Source organism: Rhinoraja longicauda, chromosome 33 (genome assembly GCF_053455715.1).
Source record: "Rhinoraja longicauda isolate Sanriku21f chromosome 33, sRhiLon1.1, whole genome shotgun sequence".
Taxonomy (NCBI): domain Eukaryota; kingdom Metazoa; phylum Chordata; class Chondrichthyes; order Rajiformes; family Arhynchobatidae; genus Rhinoraja; species Rhinoraja longicauda.
Genome location: NC_135985.1, coordinates 12973079 through 12993066, shown reverse-complemented (window position 1 = coordinate 12993066; position 19988 = coordinate 12973079). Strand labels below are relative to the sequence as shown.

The 19988-nt window shown below is 42.0% G+C and overlaps 1 protein-coding gene across 3 annotated transcripts in view; it reads left to right on the top strand.

Annotated features, from left to right (window-relative positions):
- Positions 1–19988, top strand: part of unc13c (unc-13 homolog C (C. elegans)) — a 247857-nt gene that overhangs the window by 192532 nt on the left and 35337 nt on the right. For all 3 annotated transcript variants that reach the window (XM_078427403.1, XM_078427401.1, XM_078427402.1), the window contains 3 exons: positions 5373–5461; positions 9079–9228; positions 9539–9662. In XM_078427403.1, the coding sequence (XP_078283529.1) occupies positions 5373–5461; positions 9079–9228; positions 9539–9662 (363 nt within the window). The remainder of the gene's footprint in view (positions 1–5372; positions 5462–9078; positions 9229–9538; positions 9663–19988) is intronic.

Below are 19988 nucleotides of genomic sequence, written 5' to 3'. Positions count from 1 at the left end.
ATCTCAGTGGAACAGTCAGGAAATGGTTAGCTGTGGAGAAGTTGGCAGGAGGGGCAGGGATTAATGTTGGAATGTGGTGTGGGTCATTAATCCCCTTGCGCTTCACTCTATCAAGCACATTCATGCCTTGAATGTCCACCATGACACTTTCGAAAGCATCCCACTTTCTGGACATCCTGTTGCCCACTAAATTCCCTTTGCCCAAGGAAACTGTGCAGCAAATGGAGGAAATGCCCGTAATTATTGAACAAGGCTGTCCAGATGACACTATTCCTTTAGTTTGGAGATACAGTGCGGAAACAGGCCCTTCAGCCCACCGAGTCTGCACAGACCAACGATCCCTGCACATTAACACTATCCTACACACACCAGGGACAATTTCCACGTACAATTTACCTACATACCCATACATCTTTGGAGTGTGGGAGGAAACCGAAGATCTCTGGAAAAAAACCCATACAGTCACGGGGAGAATGTACAAACTCTGGATTGAACCCGGGACTCTGCTGCTGCAAGCGCTGTATGGCAGGAACTCAATGCGACGCCACCATGCCGCCCTACATTCCTACAGACCGATCAATAATAATTGACAAACATTCATTTCCCTCTGCTAGATACAATTCTGTCAATGCAGATGCAAAGATAACTTTAAAAAGGGAACTGGGTATACATTTGTAAAGGAAAAATTAATGGAACTGTGGATTAAAGGCAGGAGTGGAGCTAAATGGAAGCTTCTTTCAAAAGTAACTGGGAACGTGAGGCCACAAGCTCCCCTGTTTTTATGGTTATTTCAAAGTTAATATGGGAAATTGGATTCAGCAAGTCTTATCTTTAGTAGCCATTGGGCAGTGTTTCATAACTGGGTTTTATAATTTAAATGAAAAATTATAAAATGCAATGCTTAGATTATTGGAGATAATTGATATTAAAACATTATTAATCAGCAATGGATCCAAAAATGGTGATTATACAAATGCACTTTTAAAAATGATTCAGAAAGGGCCTGATTTGGAAAGAGTTTTCTATGACAGCTTCCCTCATCATCATAACTTCAAAACCAGTCTGTTTCTGTTATCTTCTTGCAATTTTGTACAGAAGACAACGTAGTCTAACCTTAGAGTGATTCTGACATGCAAAGGCAGCATCCTTTTTATAGGAGCTCAAGGATTGGATTTCACATTGAGCTTGTGGGACTTTGAGACCCTCACAAATCATTTGCAGCAATTTAGCGCTGGATGTTCACAGTTTTGTTTTACAAATTTTGGCATCAGCATTGGAGGTTTAAAACCTGGTGGTGTTCAGATAGAAGACACTAAGTTTAGCCATTTGTATCTGCTGTCCTTCCTCCTGGCCCAGCATCAATTGATGAGCATTATGAACATGGAAAAGTCCAGTTTTAACGTTAGAGCAAGGATCAGCCATGATCACATTGAATGGCGGTGCTGGCTCGAAGGACCGAATGGCCTCCTCCTGCACCTATTGTCTATTGTCTAAGATAGAGAATTTCCATTTTGATATCACCTTATCTAATGCCTGAGAAATATCCCAAAGTGCTGCTCATTCAATTAATTATTCTGTTGAACTGCTGTCACGGTTACATTGTTATTAAAATTAAGGTTATTAATTGGGAGTTCAGATACACAGTCAACTTGAAAAATTATTCTTGGTCATATCTGGTATTAAACGATTTTAGATACTGCAACATTTTCAGATATTGCTACAGTGGTTGGAACACTGAAAAGCCAAAGGAGTTATGTGTCTTAGAGCCCAGGTGTAACAGTGGCGTAACATATTGGAGTAGGAGAGAGTCTGGAATCAGAGAGGATTAGTCATCTCAGAATGGCAGGGAAGTGGTACGTGGGAGGGATAAAGAGAGAGAGGAGTGGTGGAGTGAGTTACGATTCAATGGAGAGAGACTGTAACTCGGGTATGGCATGTGGATCAAGTGGAATTTTTGCCAAAGATAGACACAAAATGCTGGGGTACCTCAGTGGGTCAGGCAGCATCTCTGGAGGAAAGGAATAGGAAAGGAAGAAGGAAGACCCTTCTTCAGACCCAAAATATCATCTATTCCTCTTCTCCTGTCACGTTGCCTGCCCCGCTGAGTTACTCCAACATTTTGCGTCTATTTTTGGTATAAACCAACATCTGCAGTTTCTTCCTACATGTTAGAAATTTTTGCCAGTTGTCTATGGTGTTTGAGAGTCAGGTCATTGACTCTATGGCCCTCATCCAGTGTTTAGCACTTTGTCTGCCATTTGTTAAAAAAGACACAGGTCTAGATACTTTTTCTCACCTCAGCAGGCACATTAAAGCAGCACTGAGACACCTCCTTGCATCCCAGATTGTCAAACTCTGACATACACAACAGGCATGCAGATCTCTGTCCCCATGCATCCCCTCTCGGTTGCTCCAGTTTCCACCCACACTCCAAAGACACACAGGTTTGTAGATTAAGTGGCTTCGGTAAAGATTGTAAATGATCCCTAGTGTGTAGGATAGTGCTAGTGCACAGGGATGCTGGTCGGTACGGACTCGGTGGGCTGAAGCGCCTGAAGTTTCCGCGCTGTATCTCTGAACTAAACAAAACTAAAGGAGCGTGTTTTCCACCCCAACTTGGGGTACACTGCACCTTTTCTGCCCAGATAGAAAAGCAGATAGTATTACGAGTAAAAGTACATATTCTAATAGATATTGTGGTCACGTTTTCTATTTTGCTTAGCAGACATGTAGGGATAGTTGTAGACAGATTAATTTCTAGCAATTGCACTTTGAAAGTCCCAAATGGTCGCTGTTTCCATTACTGGACTAGCAATGTTCCACATCACAACAACTTTCCTGTGTACATTATGTTACTTCCTACCAGGGTTCAACCAGAATTCCAAGTCCTAATGAGTAGGAAGCTACTTCAGTCTGCGACTATCACTTGCTATTATTATTGCACTAAAGTTGCAGACATTATGACAATTCATTAATGAGTGCTTTACAAAAAATGATTGCAGGTCCAACCTGTTTGCTATTTTCTTCAGCAAGATCATATTATTTTTTGATATATTTACAATATTAATAAATTAGTCTATGGAACGTTGATTGAACAATTTAAACACAGCTATGAAAGTACAAAGCCTTTAATGCACTTAACACTTTCACTGAAGCCCCCCAAAATGATGAACTCAGCATCTGCAAGGCAATGGTTCCTACCAACCTGCCCCCACAACACCACACCGCTGTCCAACAGTTAGAACCTGCACAGCCATGGATTGAATGAGGAACAGAGTTTTTGAATATCAGGATCTCAGACCTGGTCTGCTGGGCAGCAGTGATTCCAGCCCATCCACCTGCTGCTGTGAATTGGACCATCCTCGCTGACTCCTGGGGATCATTGACCCACAACTGCTGACAGGAGATGGCATTTAGAATCTCAGCTTCATGCACTGGGAGCACTGCTGGTGGGGAGTGGCACTCCCTACTACCTGCTCCACCAGGTATCTCATACCCTGTGTATGGAAGGGCCTGTAGTTCCCACACTGACCCAACAGCAATCTCAGAACCAACAGTACTAGAATGGGAAAAACTCACCCTCAATAAAGAACCATCTGAAGGATAATAAATATAAGCCTCAACATGGGCTTATATTTAAAATGAAATTCATAATATTGCCTACTATTTTATGTTGAGTATAAACTTTTGTATCAGTTTTATTTTTGCTGTTAATTAGTTTGAAATCAACAGTAATAATGTTACCTTACTTTTATATTCCATCTTTCATTGAGAAAAGTGTTTCAAGTCACAACATGGAAGTCAACTCAAAGATTGACGTCAAAAAATACATGTGGGGGCGGTGGCAAAAGGTTTCTTCTAAAGATAATCTTTTTAAAAAATCACAAAGGAGGAAAAGAAGAGGCAGAGATTCAAGGATCAGAATGGTTGATGAATGTGGGTAGATGGTGAAGGAAGGCATTCTCGAAATTGAATTGCAAGGTACTGCGTTGCTATGCAATAAGAAATGTACAAAAATATAACAATCGGAGCAATTAGAAGATTCATATATGCATGTAAAATCCATGGTCAAATATCTGCCAATTCATTTTTTCAAGGATATGTTACTAAACTTGTGTTTTTATAATATCTGTGTCAAGTTTATGAAAACCCATCTACATAGTATGTGCTTTCCTGACACACATGTTTAGCCACAGTCATTTCGCAAAAGTAGTCCAGAGGCTTTTAAGTTAGTAGATCTAATATGCAATTAAATTTACCTCCTAGTTCTTCTGTTTAAAATATCTGATAGTAAGCGTAGGTTCAGCTAGCATTTAAGAATATTGTACCAACCAGCGGACAAATCCCAGAAGCGAAGCTCGATTAAATAAATATAATGATCATGATGGAATGAGGTTATGAGAAGGTTAGCGAGTGGATGACATAAAAGGGGCTTCCTTTACAAAGTACCTTAACCTTTCACATGCAAGAAGGGTGTCTGAGCAAGTAAAGATACACAATTTCTTTTGAGATTATTTTACAGGAACTACATATCAAAAATAAAATGAATTGGAGATCTTTTTTGCTCTTTGTGGTTGGGTAAGCCATCGTATAAGATTAAATCCAGGATAGAATGGGTTTAAATCTGAGTGGTCTGTTGCACTGCACACAGTCATCTAAAAGCTTCCTGATTGATAATGCATTGAGTAATCGGCTTTGAAAGTGCATGCTGCTTTTGCTTGGCAGGTAAATGAGGTCACTTTTCAAATAACAAAATCCCTTAAGATTTTGCTCATCTCTATGTAAATCTAAACGGGAGAATTGAACCATTTGACTTATAATGGTGACCCTGTGCGCATTTCATTGCTTACCCGAGCATTTTCCAAACTCAGTAAATTCAAACAAAGTAATACTGAGCAAACTACTCATTTATTCTGCTGATGATCAAAGCCATCCACATTTATTGCTTGCACACCTTACAGCATGTAGTTGACACAGGTCTGCTCACTTCAAAGAGTTGGTTCACTCAGATTTGAATTGACCAATTTTCTATCCACAATCATTATCACTGTGACTTTCTTTATATTTGCTCAGTTTGGAAAATGCTCCAAAAAGTAATGAAATGTGCACAGAGGCACATAGTGGACCAGAAGCCAAATGGTTCAATTCTCTCATTTGGATTTACACAGAGTAAAACATTCAGATTCATCTGAATTATTTTGAAAGCTGCCACAATTCCAAGTTTGACAATTAAGATTGATTCTCATCCTTGCATAATCTTCATATTAAAACACTTTCAAAGACTGAACGTTAAGCTTTAGTCATTTTGAAATCATCATAATAGCTCATAATATGACTGATGATTTACAAATAATAATTTTATTTCTTTTCAGCTTGATGATGAGGCTAGCAAACTCCTGAAAGAACTGCAGGTCAATCTCAATGGTGTCTTGGATGAACTGAGCTATACCTTTGCCATCAGGTAATGCAGTGTTATAAAAATTATTAAAACAGCTGAACAATTAATGTATTATGTAAGTGTGTGGCAGATTCTTCTCCATAGTATGGATGTAAATTTGTACTTTGGGGAATTTTACATTAAATATGGGTCTCTCAGGATTCTATTTTGAGGGTGTGTCCATAATGTAAGACGTTTAAATGTATATCATAAAAGTGGAGTCTAAATGTCATAATATTCCTAAGACTACTTTTTCCATTCATTTCCTTTACCTGATATCAGTCGACGACATTATTGATGGACAGCATGCAAGTAGTTTTAATTTTAGCAAGATATCTGACACAGAAAAGTCTGACATTATCCAGCTTCTCATCTACTTTGCAAATGATCAGAGATTATTTTCCTCCGCGTTGGAGGTCCACGGGAGACTTGATAGATGTGTATAACATTATGAGCGGCATCGATGGGGTAGACAGTCAGAACCTTTCTCTTAGGGTGGAAATGCCAAAGACTAGAGGGCATGGTTTTTAAGTCAAAGGAGGAAACTTAAACTTTAAAAGATGTGTGGAGCTAGTTTTTTTTACATAGCGACTGGTGGGTGTCCGGAACACACTGTTGGTGGTGGTGGTAGTAGATACAATAGTAGCATTTAAGAGTTGTTTAGTAGGCGCATGGATATATTCAGGGAATGGAGGATATGGATCACAAGAATGCAGAGGAGATTAGTTTAATTTGGCATCTATGGGACAAAGATAATATGGGCCTATTCCAAAGCTGCACTGTCACAGGTGAGATACAATCACCAGGGTTTTATGAAGAACAGGTCTTTAATTGTTATAATAAAAGAGAAAAATGTTTGAAATACTGAGCAGGTCAGGCAGTATCTGTACGGAGACAAACGGAGATAATTTTCAGTTGAATTGTTATTTTAAAGGAATGGCTCTGGTGAACCTTCAATCTGACAGTCCACAATTCCATTACCTGAAATCAGGTACATAATTATTGAGACTTGCCACTCTCATTGTTGACTTTGATTTGGTAAATTGTGCATTGTGGTTTTACCTTGATCGCTGAGCTCAGGCATTCCATGTTTAGTTTAGTTTAGAGATACAGCACGGAAACAGGCCCTTCAGCCCACTAGATCCGCACCGACCAGCGATCCATCCATATTAACACTGTCCTACACACACTAGGACCAATTTTTACATTTACCAAGCCGATTAACCTACAAAACCTGTACGTCTTTGGAATGTGGGAGGAAATCGAAGATCTCGGAGAAAACCCAGGCAGGTCACGGGGAGAACGTACCCAAACTTCATACAGACAACATCTGTGTTGTGAGGACATAAGAGGACTTTTGTTGTTACATAATGTTATCTCTGGAAACATATCAAAGATGATAATCTAATGGAAAGGATGGTAAAAGAAAAGCAGGGGGTTAAAAGAATCAGTGGGACGCATCCTGGAATTTGATGATGACACAAGGAAAAGTGAGATTGGCATGGCAAGACTGTGAAAGGGGTGATGAATCTTCTGAAAGTGCCAGTATGTTTAAGGCCAGCCACGGCTGGTTTAAGTGTCTCATGAACTGTCCATATCAGAAGAATGAGGAAGCACTAAGTGGAGATACATTCTGTCTCCTGTGTGTAACAAAATCAGAAATGCTGGAAGAACTCAGCCCGTCAGTCAACATCTGTGGAAAGAGAAACCAATTAATGTTCCAGGTCAAGGCCCTTTCGCAGAACTGAGGGGAGAGTGGAGGGGTAAAAAGCAGTTTTCAAAGCAGAGCGGGGTGGTTTGGGGGGTTAGTGAGGTTTAGGCACAAGAATGGATAGAGATCGGTTAAGGCAGTGCTGCTGATAAGTGGCTCGAGGACTGCCAATTAGGGAGCAATTTTATAGAACAAAAACAAACTGCTGGAGGAGCTCAGCAGGTCACAGCATCAACAGAGGGAAAGGGACAGGAGGTTTTTCAGGTCGAGACCCTTTTTCGGACTGAAGTTTGTTTTTTGCTCAAAATTCCATGCATACAAACAAGGTAAAGGGACATCAGCATGATATTGGGAAACGATAAAAAGTTGGAAAATTAATTGTTTATTTCCAGGTGATTGTAAAATGCCCAAATAAAAAATAAGATGTTGTTCTTCTAGTTCACATTGGGGCTCGCAATGGCAGCGCAGGATGTAAAGTGACATATGACAGACTCTTAGACAATGTTTCATTATTTGAGCAATGCAATTGCCTCCTTCTCTGTGCTATTGAGTTTTTTTCTTCCATTAAGCATTTTATCACAAGAATCCAATATAGTGCATGTGTTGGTGTTTCAATGAGCCATACTTGAGCACCACATCGCTCTGTCGAAAACATTAGGGAGATTTATATTGATTGGGCATTTCATCTTTAGCAAGAGAAATGTGAAAGGATCATTTTTGCAAGCTGTCACCAAGGAAACTGCTTTCCCATAAGTTGTGGATTTTAATAACCGGTTCCCAAATTCTCATTGGCAATTGACAATTATGCTGGCTGATTTGAGGAGCTTCCGTGGTAATAAGCGACGTACACGGGAGAAAAATGATGGAAAAGCGAAAAAAATATTGAAATATATTCGGTGCAAAAATGTCACAAGTACCAATAAATTGTGTATGGATAAAATGTGAGATGTGACCGCAATGCTCATGTGAAATCTTATTTTTCTTGAGGTTAATAAACCATCCGATTGTATATACTTTTTGGAAGGTTTATATTTTTGTTATCTGTAGCTTTGAGAAAGCTGTGGAATGTTGAGTGGGGGTTTTATCAAGGAAATCTCTCTGTCTAATTCCCCCACCGCTTCAACACCCACTCCCCAGTCCACTGCATCATCACTTTACAATAAATAAGAAAACAAAGTTAGATTACTGTTTTTGTTTGAATTGCAAGATTATGATATCAAATGCAGTCCAGAACCAGAGCACTTGGTCTATCTGGCATCTGGAGTACCAACTAGGGAGTGCCATTTGTTATACTCAAAGCTGGAAGTCTGTTAGATGACCCCCTCATTGAGAATCATGAGATAATAAAGCACAGATGCAGGCTGTTGTATACAGCGTGCCTCTTTGGTGGAGTTATCTCATTAATCCCGCTTCCCTGTTCTTTCCTCAACCTTGGTTAACAACACGTTGCTAGATGCGCATCCTTTTTGCACAAAGAATGACTATCAACACAAGCCTCAGTGTATGTGATGCAGGCTAGTCCTCTGCTCAGTGACCTATTCACATTGAGCGTACCAACATTAAAAATATCTGCCTGCCTTCCCTTGGCCAGTTATTTATTCTCAGGAAGCGGGATATTTGAAGTTCAGGTCTAGAGTTACAATGTGAGCAGAAGGCTTTTTCTTATAAAATGGCATCACAATGCCTCTGTGTACTGGTACTTGGCACTCACATTCCTTGCCATCTTTTGAATTTCATATGTTCAAAGCAAAATTCCAGCATTGCCTTTTTTTGTAAAAGGCAACTAAAGAAGAATGTCAAATCATAGTTTTAACACTTTGCTGCAAGCATTGTTGCCCATAATATGTCAGTTATTTAAAAAACGGTAATCTCTTTTGATTTTTGGCGTTGCATGCATGGCTTCATCATTGGTCCTGCTTAATTGTTTCAGCTTCCAGTCTGTAATTGAAGAATGCGTGAAGCAGATGAATCTCGAATTATATCAGATGAGAGGAAATGGGAACTCATCTACCAACAGGAACAACGCAGCCATTGATGCAGAAACCGTCCTTAGGCCTTTAATGGATCTTCTGGATAAAAAGTAATGTGTCCCAGTCAATAAGCTTCTGCCCAAAGATAACCGTTTGACCCAGACGTTCTGAAGTTCACGTTATCTGTCTTGGCATACTTCATCGCTTGCATTGAAATGCAAATATCATGGGGACTGCTTGGGAATGTGGCATTTAAAATGTAGTTATCAGGAAGCAGCGTTGCTAGCCAATTTTCTCTATGATGCTGATAGGATGCTGTTTTATATGTATGGTCTGCTGGCAGATCTTGTGGTGCATAACACAGGTCTTTTGATGTCTTAACTGCCTGGTGACAGTGGATATTTTTCCTTTTTATTCCAGACTGACGCTCTTTGCTAAAATCTGTGAGAAGACTGTTCTAAAAAGGGTTCTGAAGGAACTTTGGAAAATAATTCTAAACATAATAGAAAGAAAAATTGTTCTGCCTGCGCTAACTGACCAAAGTGTAAGTACAAGCCGACTGTTGCTACAGCAACTACTTTGTAGAAATGTTTCATAAATAGGCACCACCTCCCTGCCAAATATCTCATGAGAAACCAGGGATGACACAGATTCATAATGCATACACTGTTTCTCAACACGGCTATGAAATTAAATGTCAGTCTAAAGATACGATGATGTACATCACTGGGTAATCTGTCATTCATTTAGAATCAAGAATTAGAACAAATATGCAGGTGGCAACATGGAATGAAGACTCCAACTTGTCTGGTGTAATTTTGGAAGTGTGTGATTAGCAGTTGTGAACAATGGACTACAACAGGGTTCAGTGCTGGCTCCACTGTTGTTTGTTACCTACACTAAAAAGGAATACAAAATCTCAATGAAATTTGTGAGACACACTTTCCCAGCACAAAGCTGTACTCTCTATCCCTAATTGATCCTTGCTTATCCAAATGCTGATAGATCCTGTCCCTAAGAATCCCATCCAACAACTTTCCCACCAATGATGTCAGGCTCACCAGCTTGTCCTTGCAGCCCTTTTCTTAAATAAAAGGACATTAGTTATCTTCCAGTCTTCCAGTACCTCACCCATGGTTAACGATGATACAAATATCTCTGCCAGAGCAGTTATTTCTTCCATGGGTTCCATAATGTCCTAGGATACACTTTGTCAGGCCCTGGGGATGTGTTGGCCTAGGCATTAAGACTGCCAGTGATTCCTCTTTTCTGATGTGGATATGCTTCAATACTTCATTATTCTCACCCCCAAATTTCCCAGGTTCCATGACCTTCTATGCTATGAGGCTGCAGGGTGACTTGGGTAGGTTGGGTGAGTGGGCAGATGCATGGCAGATGCAGTATAATGTGCATAAAAGTGAGGTTATCCACTTTGGTGGTAAGAACAGGAAGGCAGATTATTATCTGAATGGTGTCAGATTAGGAAAAGGGGAGGTGCAATGAGACCTGGGTGTGCTTGTACATCAGTCACTGAAAGTAAGCATGCAGGTACAGCAGGCAGTGAAGAAAGTAAATGGCATGTTGGCCTTCATTGCGAGAGGATTTGAGTTTAGGAGCAAGGTCCTACTGCAGCTGTACAGGGCTCTGGTGAGACCACACCTGGAGTACACCTGGCACCTGGAGTATTGTGTGCAATTTTGGTCTCCTAATTTGAGGAAGGACATTCTTGCTATTGAGGGAGTGCAGCGTAGGTTCACCAGGTTAATTCCTGGGATGGCGGGACTGACATATGATGAAAGAATGGGTCGACTGTACTTGTATTCACTGGAATTTAGAAGGATGAGAGGGGATCTTATAGAAACATACAAAATTCTTTAAAGGATTGAACAGGTTAGATGCAGGAAAAATATTCCCGATGTTGGGGAAGTCCAGAACCAGGGGTCACATTTGTGGAATTCTCTGCCTTAGAAGGCAGTGGAGACCAATTCACTGGATGTTTTCAAGAGAGAGTTAGATTTAGCTCTTAGGGCTAAAGGAATCAAGGGATATGGGGAAAAAGCAGGAACGTGGTACTGATTTTAGATGATCAGCCATGATCATATTGAATGGCAGTGCTGGCTCGAAGGGCCGAATGGCCTACTCCTGCACCTATTTTTCTATGTTTCCATGTTTCTCCGTCGTAAGTACAGAGGAGAAATATATACCTCAGATTTCATCCACCTCCAGTGGCTTCACATATAGATACCCAGATTGATCCTTAAGGGGTCCCATGTTCTCCCTAGTTTCCCTTTTGCTCTTGATCTATTTAATGTATATGCTAGGATTGTCCTTTACCCTCATCTGCCAGGGATATCTCATGTGCTCTTGGATTAATGCTTCCAGTATTCAATAGTCCTTTCTGTAGAATTTACCTGCAAACCATACTGCTAAAAAGGAACATTAATCTCCTTTCCCTGGTGCCAGTTAAAAAAATATATATCATGAGTTCTCTGTTAATAACATAACATAACAAGACTTTATTGTCATTCGGCACAACACCGAACGAAATTTCAGCAGTCACAAAACACAGCAAAAAAAAAACAAAAAAAAAAAAAAACACAGGACACCCGACCCCAACACAGACATCCATCACAGTGACTCCAAACACCCCCTCACTGTGATGGAGGCAACAAAACTTCCCCTCTCTTCCCCCCGCACCCACGGACAGGCAGCTCGACCCCTACCGAGGCAACCGACACGCACAGCCCCCGCAAGAGGATGGAAGGCCCCACGGCCGAGCCGCCCCGGGCACCGAAACGTCCCGCGGCCGAGCCGCACCGGGCACCGAAACGTCCCGCGGCCGAGCCGCACCGGGCGATGTTAAGTCCCGCAGCCGAGCCGCACCGGGCACTGAAACGTCCCGCGGCCAAGCCGCACCCGGGCGATGTTAAGTCCAGCGGCCGAGCCGCACCGGGCACTGAAACGTCCCGCGGCCGAGCCGCACTGGCGATGTTATGTCCCGCAGCCGAGCCACGCCGGCGATGGAAGGCCCCGCGGGCGAGCTGCGCCCCGGGGAAGAGACCTAATAAAAGAAAGGTTTCCCCCGCCCCACCCCACACCCACACCCCACCCCCCCACCATACATACACAGCCAAAAACAGAAACAAAAACCATCCCAACACCGACACAAACAAAAAAAAAAGAAAAAAAGACAAACAGACTACCAGAGAGCCGCAGCCGTTAGGCGCAGCCAACTCCTCCTCCATCTGAATGGTACATGGTTCTTTTGAACAATTTGGTCCTGCATGATTGACGTTGATAATATTATTCATAGATAAGCAACCAACAAAATAAACATTCCAATCAAGGTTACAATGGAAATTCTTCTCAGCATGTAATTTTGCTTTAGGTTCTGAAGGAGATTTGTAGCTCGCCTGTTTGAAGTTGTTAACTTACTCGTGTGTTAGCTATTTTGATTACAGAATGGTTTTCAATTCATCAAGTTATGTTGTTAAATCTGTCGAGTTCAGGGCATCAGCTCTATCGGCCAGTGAACAATGTGAGGGAGGAAGAATTTATGTACTTGCTTGTGATTTGTACAATGTTGCAGACAGTTATTTATTCCTTGGCAAAGAGCAAAACTAAAGTAACCATAAATTATGGGGAGTTTCAGTGGGAAACAGGCAATTTCAGGATTTGTAGAGAAGAGAAGAATGGTGGTACACTGTAAGGAAATAATCAGAAGATACTTTTCCTTCCCTTTCTACACTGTTTCCCTGCTCCTTCCCCCCACCATTGCTCAATCCCTCATGCTCCCCCTCCCTACCCCTTCCCTGCCCTGCCCACTACGTTTCTCACATCGAGATTATGAAATCAATAGAAATGGAAAACTCTGTGCTTCCAACAATATTGTTTCTTTCTCCCTTTCCATTTTCCTGAGTCGCACAACACTTAGAATCTCTGAACAAAAGGTCAGTTGGACATCAATTCCAAATTCCTGCCAGCGTTGCACTGAAATGAACGGGCACACACGACTGAAAACGCAGAACTGGCGAGTTACTACCCTTTTCTACGGCAACAGGTCTCCGTTCAGGAACTGGTCATGTGGACAATTGGATGCACAGGCATAGCGCGTGCTGCTTCTGTGGCATTAGGCATTGGTCCGATGCTTCACCCGCAGCACTGTGTCAGAAGCTTGTCATTGTGAAAAAGGATTTGGAGCAAATTAAAACCAATGGGTTTCTCTGCATTAACGTACGGAATATTCTCAATAGTTGCACTACATGTCTGCATTCAAGCGCATCTGGATCTCATTGATTTGTTTAATTTTAAATTGTCCTCTATTTTCCAACTATGCCATTGTCCACCTCAGAGTGTGGGAGAGAGAGAGGCGGCATTTTAATTCCTTGTTATGCAGCCTTCCAGTTTACTCCTGATTAATTCTAGGAATTGTACGTTAAAGGGAAAATCTATTCAAGTCTAATGCCTATAACCTCACATCAAATTCCAGATTGTTGCTGCTGTAAGTAATTAGGGAGTAGGGAGTTTGAGTCAGAATTCAGATCATTTCAGGATTTGTGCTGTGAAGAGGAGTAGCATAAACCTTGTTAAAGTGGCTGATAATGTCCCCTGTTCCCTCTCCACCACAACCTTTCCCTGTCCCACGTTTACTTGCAACTTCCCCTCCTCTTCTTTATTCCTAAGCCCTCTTCCCCTCTCCCTTCCTTCTCGCTCTCCTGCGCTCCCTCAAGGTTCAATTGCATGACTGTGAGTGTCCATCTGCATGTACCATGGCACCACGAAAGACTGTAAATGCCGCAGGGCAAGTTCAACTAATGCAGAGGGAATTGCTAAGGTTTACAAAAAGAGTGGAAAAGTTGCTATTCCAGTTATAGAGGAAGAAACCCTGACCACCTGCTTGACTTGGTTGCAGAATATAGGCAGTCCCCATCTGATCACAAGTGTCCGCAGGACAGTAATGAACAAAAAGGGCGTGTGGGAGAAGATCACAGAAACAGCAGTGATGGGAGGGTGAGCAGGCACCAGGAGAGCAACCGCCAGCTGGCCTCACTGGCTCAGTGAGTGAGTGGGTGGGTGACTGAGTCTGCTTAGTGCTGCCAGAGCAGCTCCGTGCAGCCTCGCTCTCAAATGGAGCAGCTCGGGATAGAGGGAGAGAAACCGTATAGAAGCGCCCTGTTTAGAAGAAGTCCACCTATCCTGCTGGTGTCCCAAATACCCACTCCAGTGTACGTGGTGTCCATGTCAGGCATTAGCAGCCGTAGGAGATACTGGAAAGAAAGCCATTGATATAATGGATATTTCAGTGAAGTAATTTTGAGCTCCAAAATCAAAGGTATAAGCAAATAAGGATGTATAAAGATAAATTAATGTGTACAACAATGGGAGAAAATTGAATATAAAATGAAAATTGGTTATAAAATTGAATTAAATATAATTCTGAGTCTGAATTTGACCTGGAAAATATTGTCAAAGTATTTATGTGGATCATTTAGTTTCCCCAAATAGGAAAAGATGAAGCCATTGTCACCTCTCCCCACCCTCAACAACAGCTGGCACTCTGTTCTAACATGATCTTTGTTCAAATGCACACACCTCTCCCTCCCACACCCCCACTGAATTGAGCTTTAGACACACTTGCCTTTCACCATTCAACCTTCATGGTCGTCTGTAACCTATTGCTCATCTGCAACTGGATGACCTCAGGTTCATCCGAGAAACTGAGTCGTTCCTGGACAAGACCTTCAGTGAGATTGTTACACCAAAGGTACAGGAAGAGAAAAGGTGGGTGACGGTGAGGAAGGGAAGGAAGCTTGGAGTACAGGAGACCCCGGGGGTTGTATCTCTGGAAAACAGGTTCACCCTCTTGGAAGCTAGAAAGTTTCTCTCTTATCCATCTTACACAATTACTCAATGATTTGCTGTGATCTCGTTCTCTTTCAAAAATGCATTGTAACCTGACAGCTCCTTTAACATTGCAGACATTAAGCAAATAAAATTTGTCTTGCACCCGTCAGATTATTCACTTTAGCAAACACTGAACTAATTTCCTCAATTTAAATGCTACACTAAAATGATTTTCCCTTCACTATCTTTCCTGAATATAATGTCCCCCAGATATATTAAACACCCAGGAACAATACCACCAGAGGTGGAGGCTTCAAGCTATTGAACTATTTGTCTGTTGACATTTTAACAATTTCTGCAGATTGAATGCATCAATGGTTCAAAGCAGGTATATCACTATACACTGCTGATCAATAGGATGACAATATGGAAACACAATGTTCTCAGAGAGAATGGCATAGTTGTGGGGCACAGCAGTCCCCCTTCAACACAGCAGGTCCGTGGTGACCATCAAGTACCCATTGATACTCATCCCATTTATGAGCACCTGGTCTATAGCCTCTAGGCCTTGGTAATTCAAGGGGTCTTTTTAAATGTTGTGAGATTAAATGTTGCATACGTTACACTATTTGGACCCATCAAATTCTCATATTTTTCTAACTCTTTTAAGTGCCGAATCTCAACTCTGAGAAAGGATGGGTTGGATTCTAAGACTCAAATGCAAGAACAAATTATTGGCACCAGGAACTGAACCACTCCACTCCCCAGCAGAGGCAAGTGGCCAACCTACTTAAGGATGCTCTCTGCTTTCATTTAACACACATTTTAAGCTACAGGCAGCCAGGTTTCCTAGACCACAGGAGAATTGGCAGCTGTAAACACAAAAGCTGGGCAGAGTCCATGAGGTAGGTCTCTTCAAAGCACTGTGCTGGCCAAGACAAGCAAGCTGGATCCTCAGAACCAAGTAAATCCACAATGAAACATTACTTACTGCCTCTCCAACCATCATCTCACCTCATTCTCTTGACCCATGTCACACCATCTTTTCCCCACTCTGCAAGATACAACTTGGGACGCCAAAACCAAGTGATTCTAAAAAGCTCCCTCTCCATGATTTCTCTCCAAACAATTTCAACCAAATGTCCTCTACTTTAATTCTGCAGGACCTTTGGGAAAACCTTTGCATAGCTTTCACCCCAACCTCTTGAGATCCTTCCCACTGCACAAAACTCATCTCCAAGATAAAACCCAGATATAACGCTCTCTCCTGCTTTTTTAATTTAGATGCCCAGTTCTCTGCCAAATTAGTTATATCTCACTTCCTTTTGTATGTTACTATTTGTTAGTTGGTACAGAATATTTTTCACATCGCTTTTTTTTCCTTTCGCTCCAAGTCGAAGCTGCATAAGTTAAATTTCCTCTTTCTTTTTTCTGCTTCTGTCAAATATTTGAGATTGTTTCTTCCCTGGTTTCTGAACTCGTGCCAGTGAGACAAGTTTCTCCAGCCCATCAAAGTCATAGATCATCTTGAACCCCTCCTTAAATCTCTTTTTTCCTTGTACTCAATGATATCTCCCAGAGCTATTGTCTTTCCACAATGTTGAATTTTCTCTCCTTGATATTTGTGCTAGTACCTTTACGCTGCTTGACTTTGACATCTGCACCATTGTGAACATTATTAAATCAAACCAGTATAGCTCGAGATACACCCTCTTGCTTTTCTGTTCAATGCACAACTAAAAAAACACAATAAATATGTTTTTAACAATGTTATCAATATCTACCTGGAAAGATTTAAGTATTTACTTCATGGTCCTGGATTGAAAGCTGGCATTGTATGATTAACAATTATTCCTTGTGTAATAGCCTATGTCATGCAGTAGCTTGTTCTCAATGGTGTTGAGGTCCTGTAACTGAGCTCTAGACAACCCTGCCTCTGTTAGATATGCGAGTCTGCCACAAAAGTTTCTAATTCTCTGACCAAATTAATGTTCGTGTCAGGAACGCAAGCCGCTGTAATTCAGCATCAATCCCAAGGTCTGCACAGAATACGAATGCTTTGGATCTTGCTTCATCTATGACTGTGGAATCTTCCCTCAAACAGCACACTTGCTAAATACAATTGCCCCCAAGGACAAGCACAGGGATCAGAATACATGACTAAGATCATCCTTTGCTCTCAGCATAGACGGCAGGGCAATATCTTGCAGCTGTATCATGGTATGCAGACAGTGCTGACTGTGCTGTTGAATGCCAGTATGAAAAGCAAGACTCTCTTAAAGGAGAACTGCATCACTGTAAGGCTGCCTGCAGCTCTCAAAGGAGGTTGAGGGAGTCTATGGCAGATTTCAGTGCAGACGTCTCTGTTACTTCCTCTCCATTGTGCTTCGGGTCAGAGTATTGCTTCCTGAACAACCTGGGGAGATGTGACCTCCTACTACATGAACTCCTCCTGGCATCTTGCCCTGTTTGGAGCAACTTTTGCCATTCTTCCACTGATGCTGCATGGTGAGGGGAACGCAGACTTGAGCGCCTAGGTCAGTGATAACTGGAAACACAAGAGTCTGCAGATGCTGCAAGTCAAGCAGCAACTGTGAACGCTAACGTTATGCGCCAGCATTTTGGGTTGTTCCTAGCAGTACTTCCAGATGAGAAAGAGGTTCATGTTCACCTCCCCTAACCATCTACTGCATCGGATGTTCTCGATTTAGTCTACTGAGCATTGGCGAGACCAAGCATAGACTCAGCAGCAGTTTCGCTGGACATTGGCTCGATCCGCCAATTCCTACTGGATCCCTCAGTTATTAATCATTGCAATTCCTCTTCCCATGCATGAACATTGATCTCTCCAATTTTAGGTTACTGCCATTTCTTACCTTTGTTATCTCTCTCCACCTGGACTTGCACCTATTTCTCTTCTCCCCTTCCCCCTACATTCCTTCCTCTAGCTTCACAATCCACAACTCTTCAACCCTTTTGTATCAAACCTTCTGTCTTTTCATCTCGGGCCTCTGTCCAACCATCTGCCTGTCAAAGACCCCCCTCGCCCGTATCCACCTATTACCCGCCAGGCTTTGTCCTGCTTCTCCTCTCTTCCAACTTTCTCCCTCTAACCCCTTCTCCCCCTCCCCCCAATACAATCAGACTGGAGAACGGTTCTGACCCACAAAGTCACGTATCTATGATGTCAAGAGATGTTGGTTGACCCACTGAATTGCTCTTGCACTTTGTGTATTTTCCTGGGTTGAGACCCTGCTTCAGGACCGAGTGGGAACAGGAAGGATTGCCGGTAGAGAACAGCTCAAGGGGGTTGCGGTGGTGACCAGCTCTTGGGACAACGTCTCCATAATGGCCACAATCGTAGATCCATTCATTGATTCGGGCCCTAGGTTCATCCGTTTTACCCCAAATACTCCTTGCATTGACATGCAGTGACTGGCCTAGCTGCCTGAATAAAGGAAATTATATTCACTGCACTCTAATTAACTGAAAAGTGCCAGAGTTACTTGATATCTTAAACTACCAGCCGGTGCATGGAGATCATTGGCACTGCAGCAACCATTCAGTAACTGTTCAACTTTATGCAGTTTGATACTGAAACAAAGGCCAATAACTGTGTCAGACTTTCATTATTGTAATATTAACCTGCTGAACAAAAGCCAGATTCTGTAAAGGTTCCCTGTTATTTGGAGCTCCCAGGACAACATGCTCTTAAATCCATAGTACTAACTTGGGAGGCCTGCAGATAAGTAAAATACTTTGCTCAATTCCTCCAATGCATTCAAGTAGCACCAATTTTCAAATATTTAGTTGCGAAGTAGTCAGAGACATTGGGGTATACTTTCAAGATGCCATCTATATACTAAAACTCTCATTTGTTTGTTTGTTTGTTTGTTCCTGAACTACAGCCAAAACGGTACACGATAGCGCAACAATTTTAGGCCCACCTTACTCACCGTCGTCCCTTTGGTGCTAATGGAAGACGTTTCAGTGAAATCGGTGTTATATTTTTAAAGTTATTCACGTTTTAAAGCTTAAATCTATCTCCTAGGGAGGGAGGGGGAGGGAGGGAGGGATAAGGGGGGTTGAGGGGAATGGAGTGGGGGGGAGGGGAAGGGGGAGGGGGAGGGGAGGAGGAAGGGCAGGGAGGGGTGGAGGGAGGGGGGAGGGAGAGGTTTGGGCCCAACAGATCCACTTGGTCTAGTTCAGGAATAAAATTGGTTATTTGACCACCCATTCAATTCCCATCTCCTCCAACTTAATGCGTCTGGGAGGGACTTCTGTGCGTTATATTGGGAAACATTGAAACACTCATGTGATTCCCAGCTCTTTGTCCCATTTAGTCACCTAATCAGCCAGTCTTCCTGTCTCTGACTACATCCTATCTTTGTCCCGCCCCCTCCCCTGACATCAGTCTGAAGAAGGGTCTCGACCCGAAACGTCACCCATCCCTTCGCTCCAGAGATGCTGCCTGACCCGCTGAGTTACTCCAGCATTTTGTGTCTACCTTCGATTTAAACCAGCATCTGCAGTTTTCTTTCCTACACTAATCTGATGGATTTAGACTCACTTGAAAAATATTCTTCAACTATTTCAGACTTTAAACTTGGGCAGGTATAAAAAGGACATCTACGTCAAACCTACCATTAATGGCAAAGACGGCTCTCGATTATCATCATTAATGGAATTGATCTGAAGTTATATACTCTCTTGATGTCCCATTGCAAATTCACAGCAGTTTATCTTACCTTTCAGTTTTTATTTCTGGTGCTATATTTTGAAATCATGAAAAATGCTCAGAGTTATGACCAATTAATCCTTTGGGAATTTCTTCCAACTTGCCATTTCTCTTAAATCATGCCATATTTTATTCTTAGGATCTCTTGGGTCCATAGAATGTTCTTTCTAGCTGACATATAGAAGGCAAAAATACAGTGTGCTATTTATTTCCTCAAATACTTTAAACTTTTCCATTGTTGCCCATGTCTGAAATGCTCTTAAGTTTTTAATAAGTTTTGACACAGAA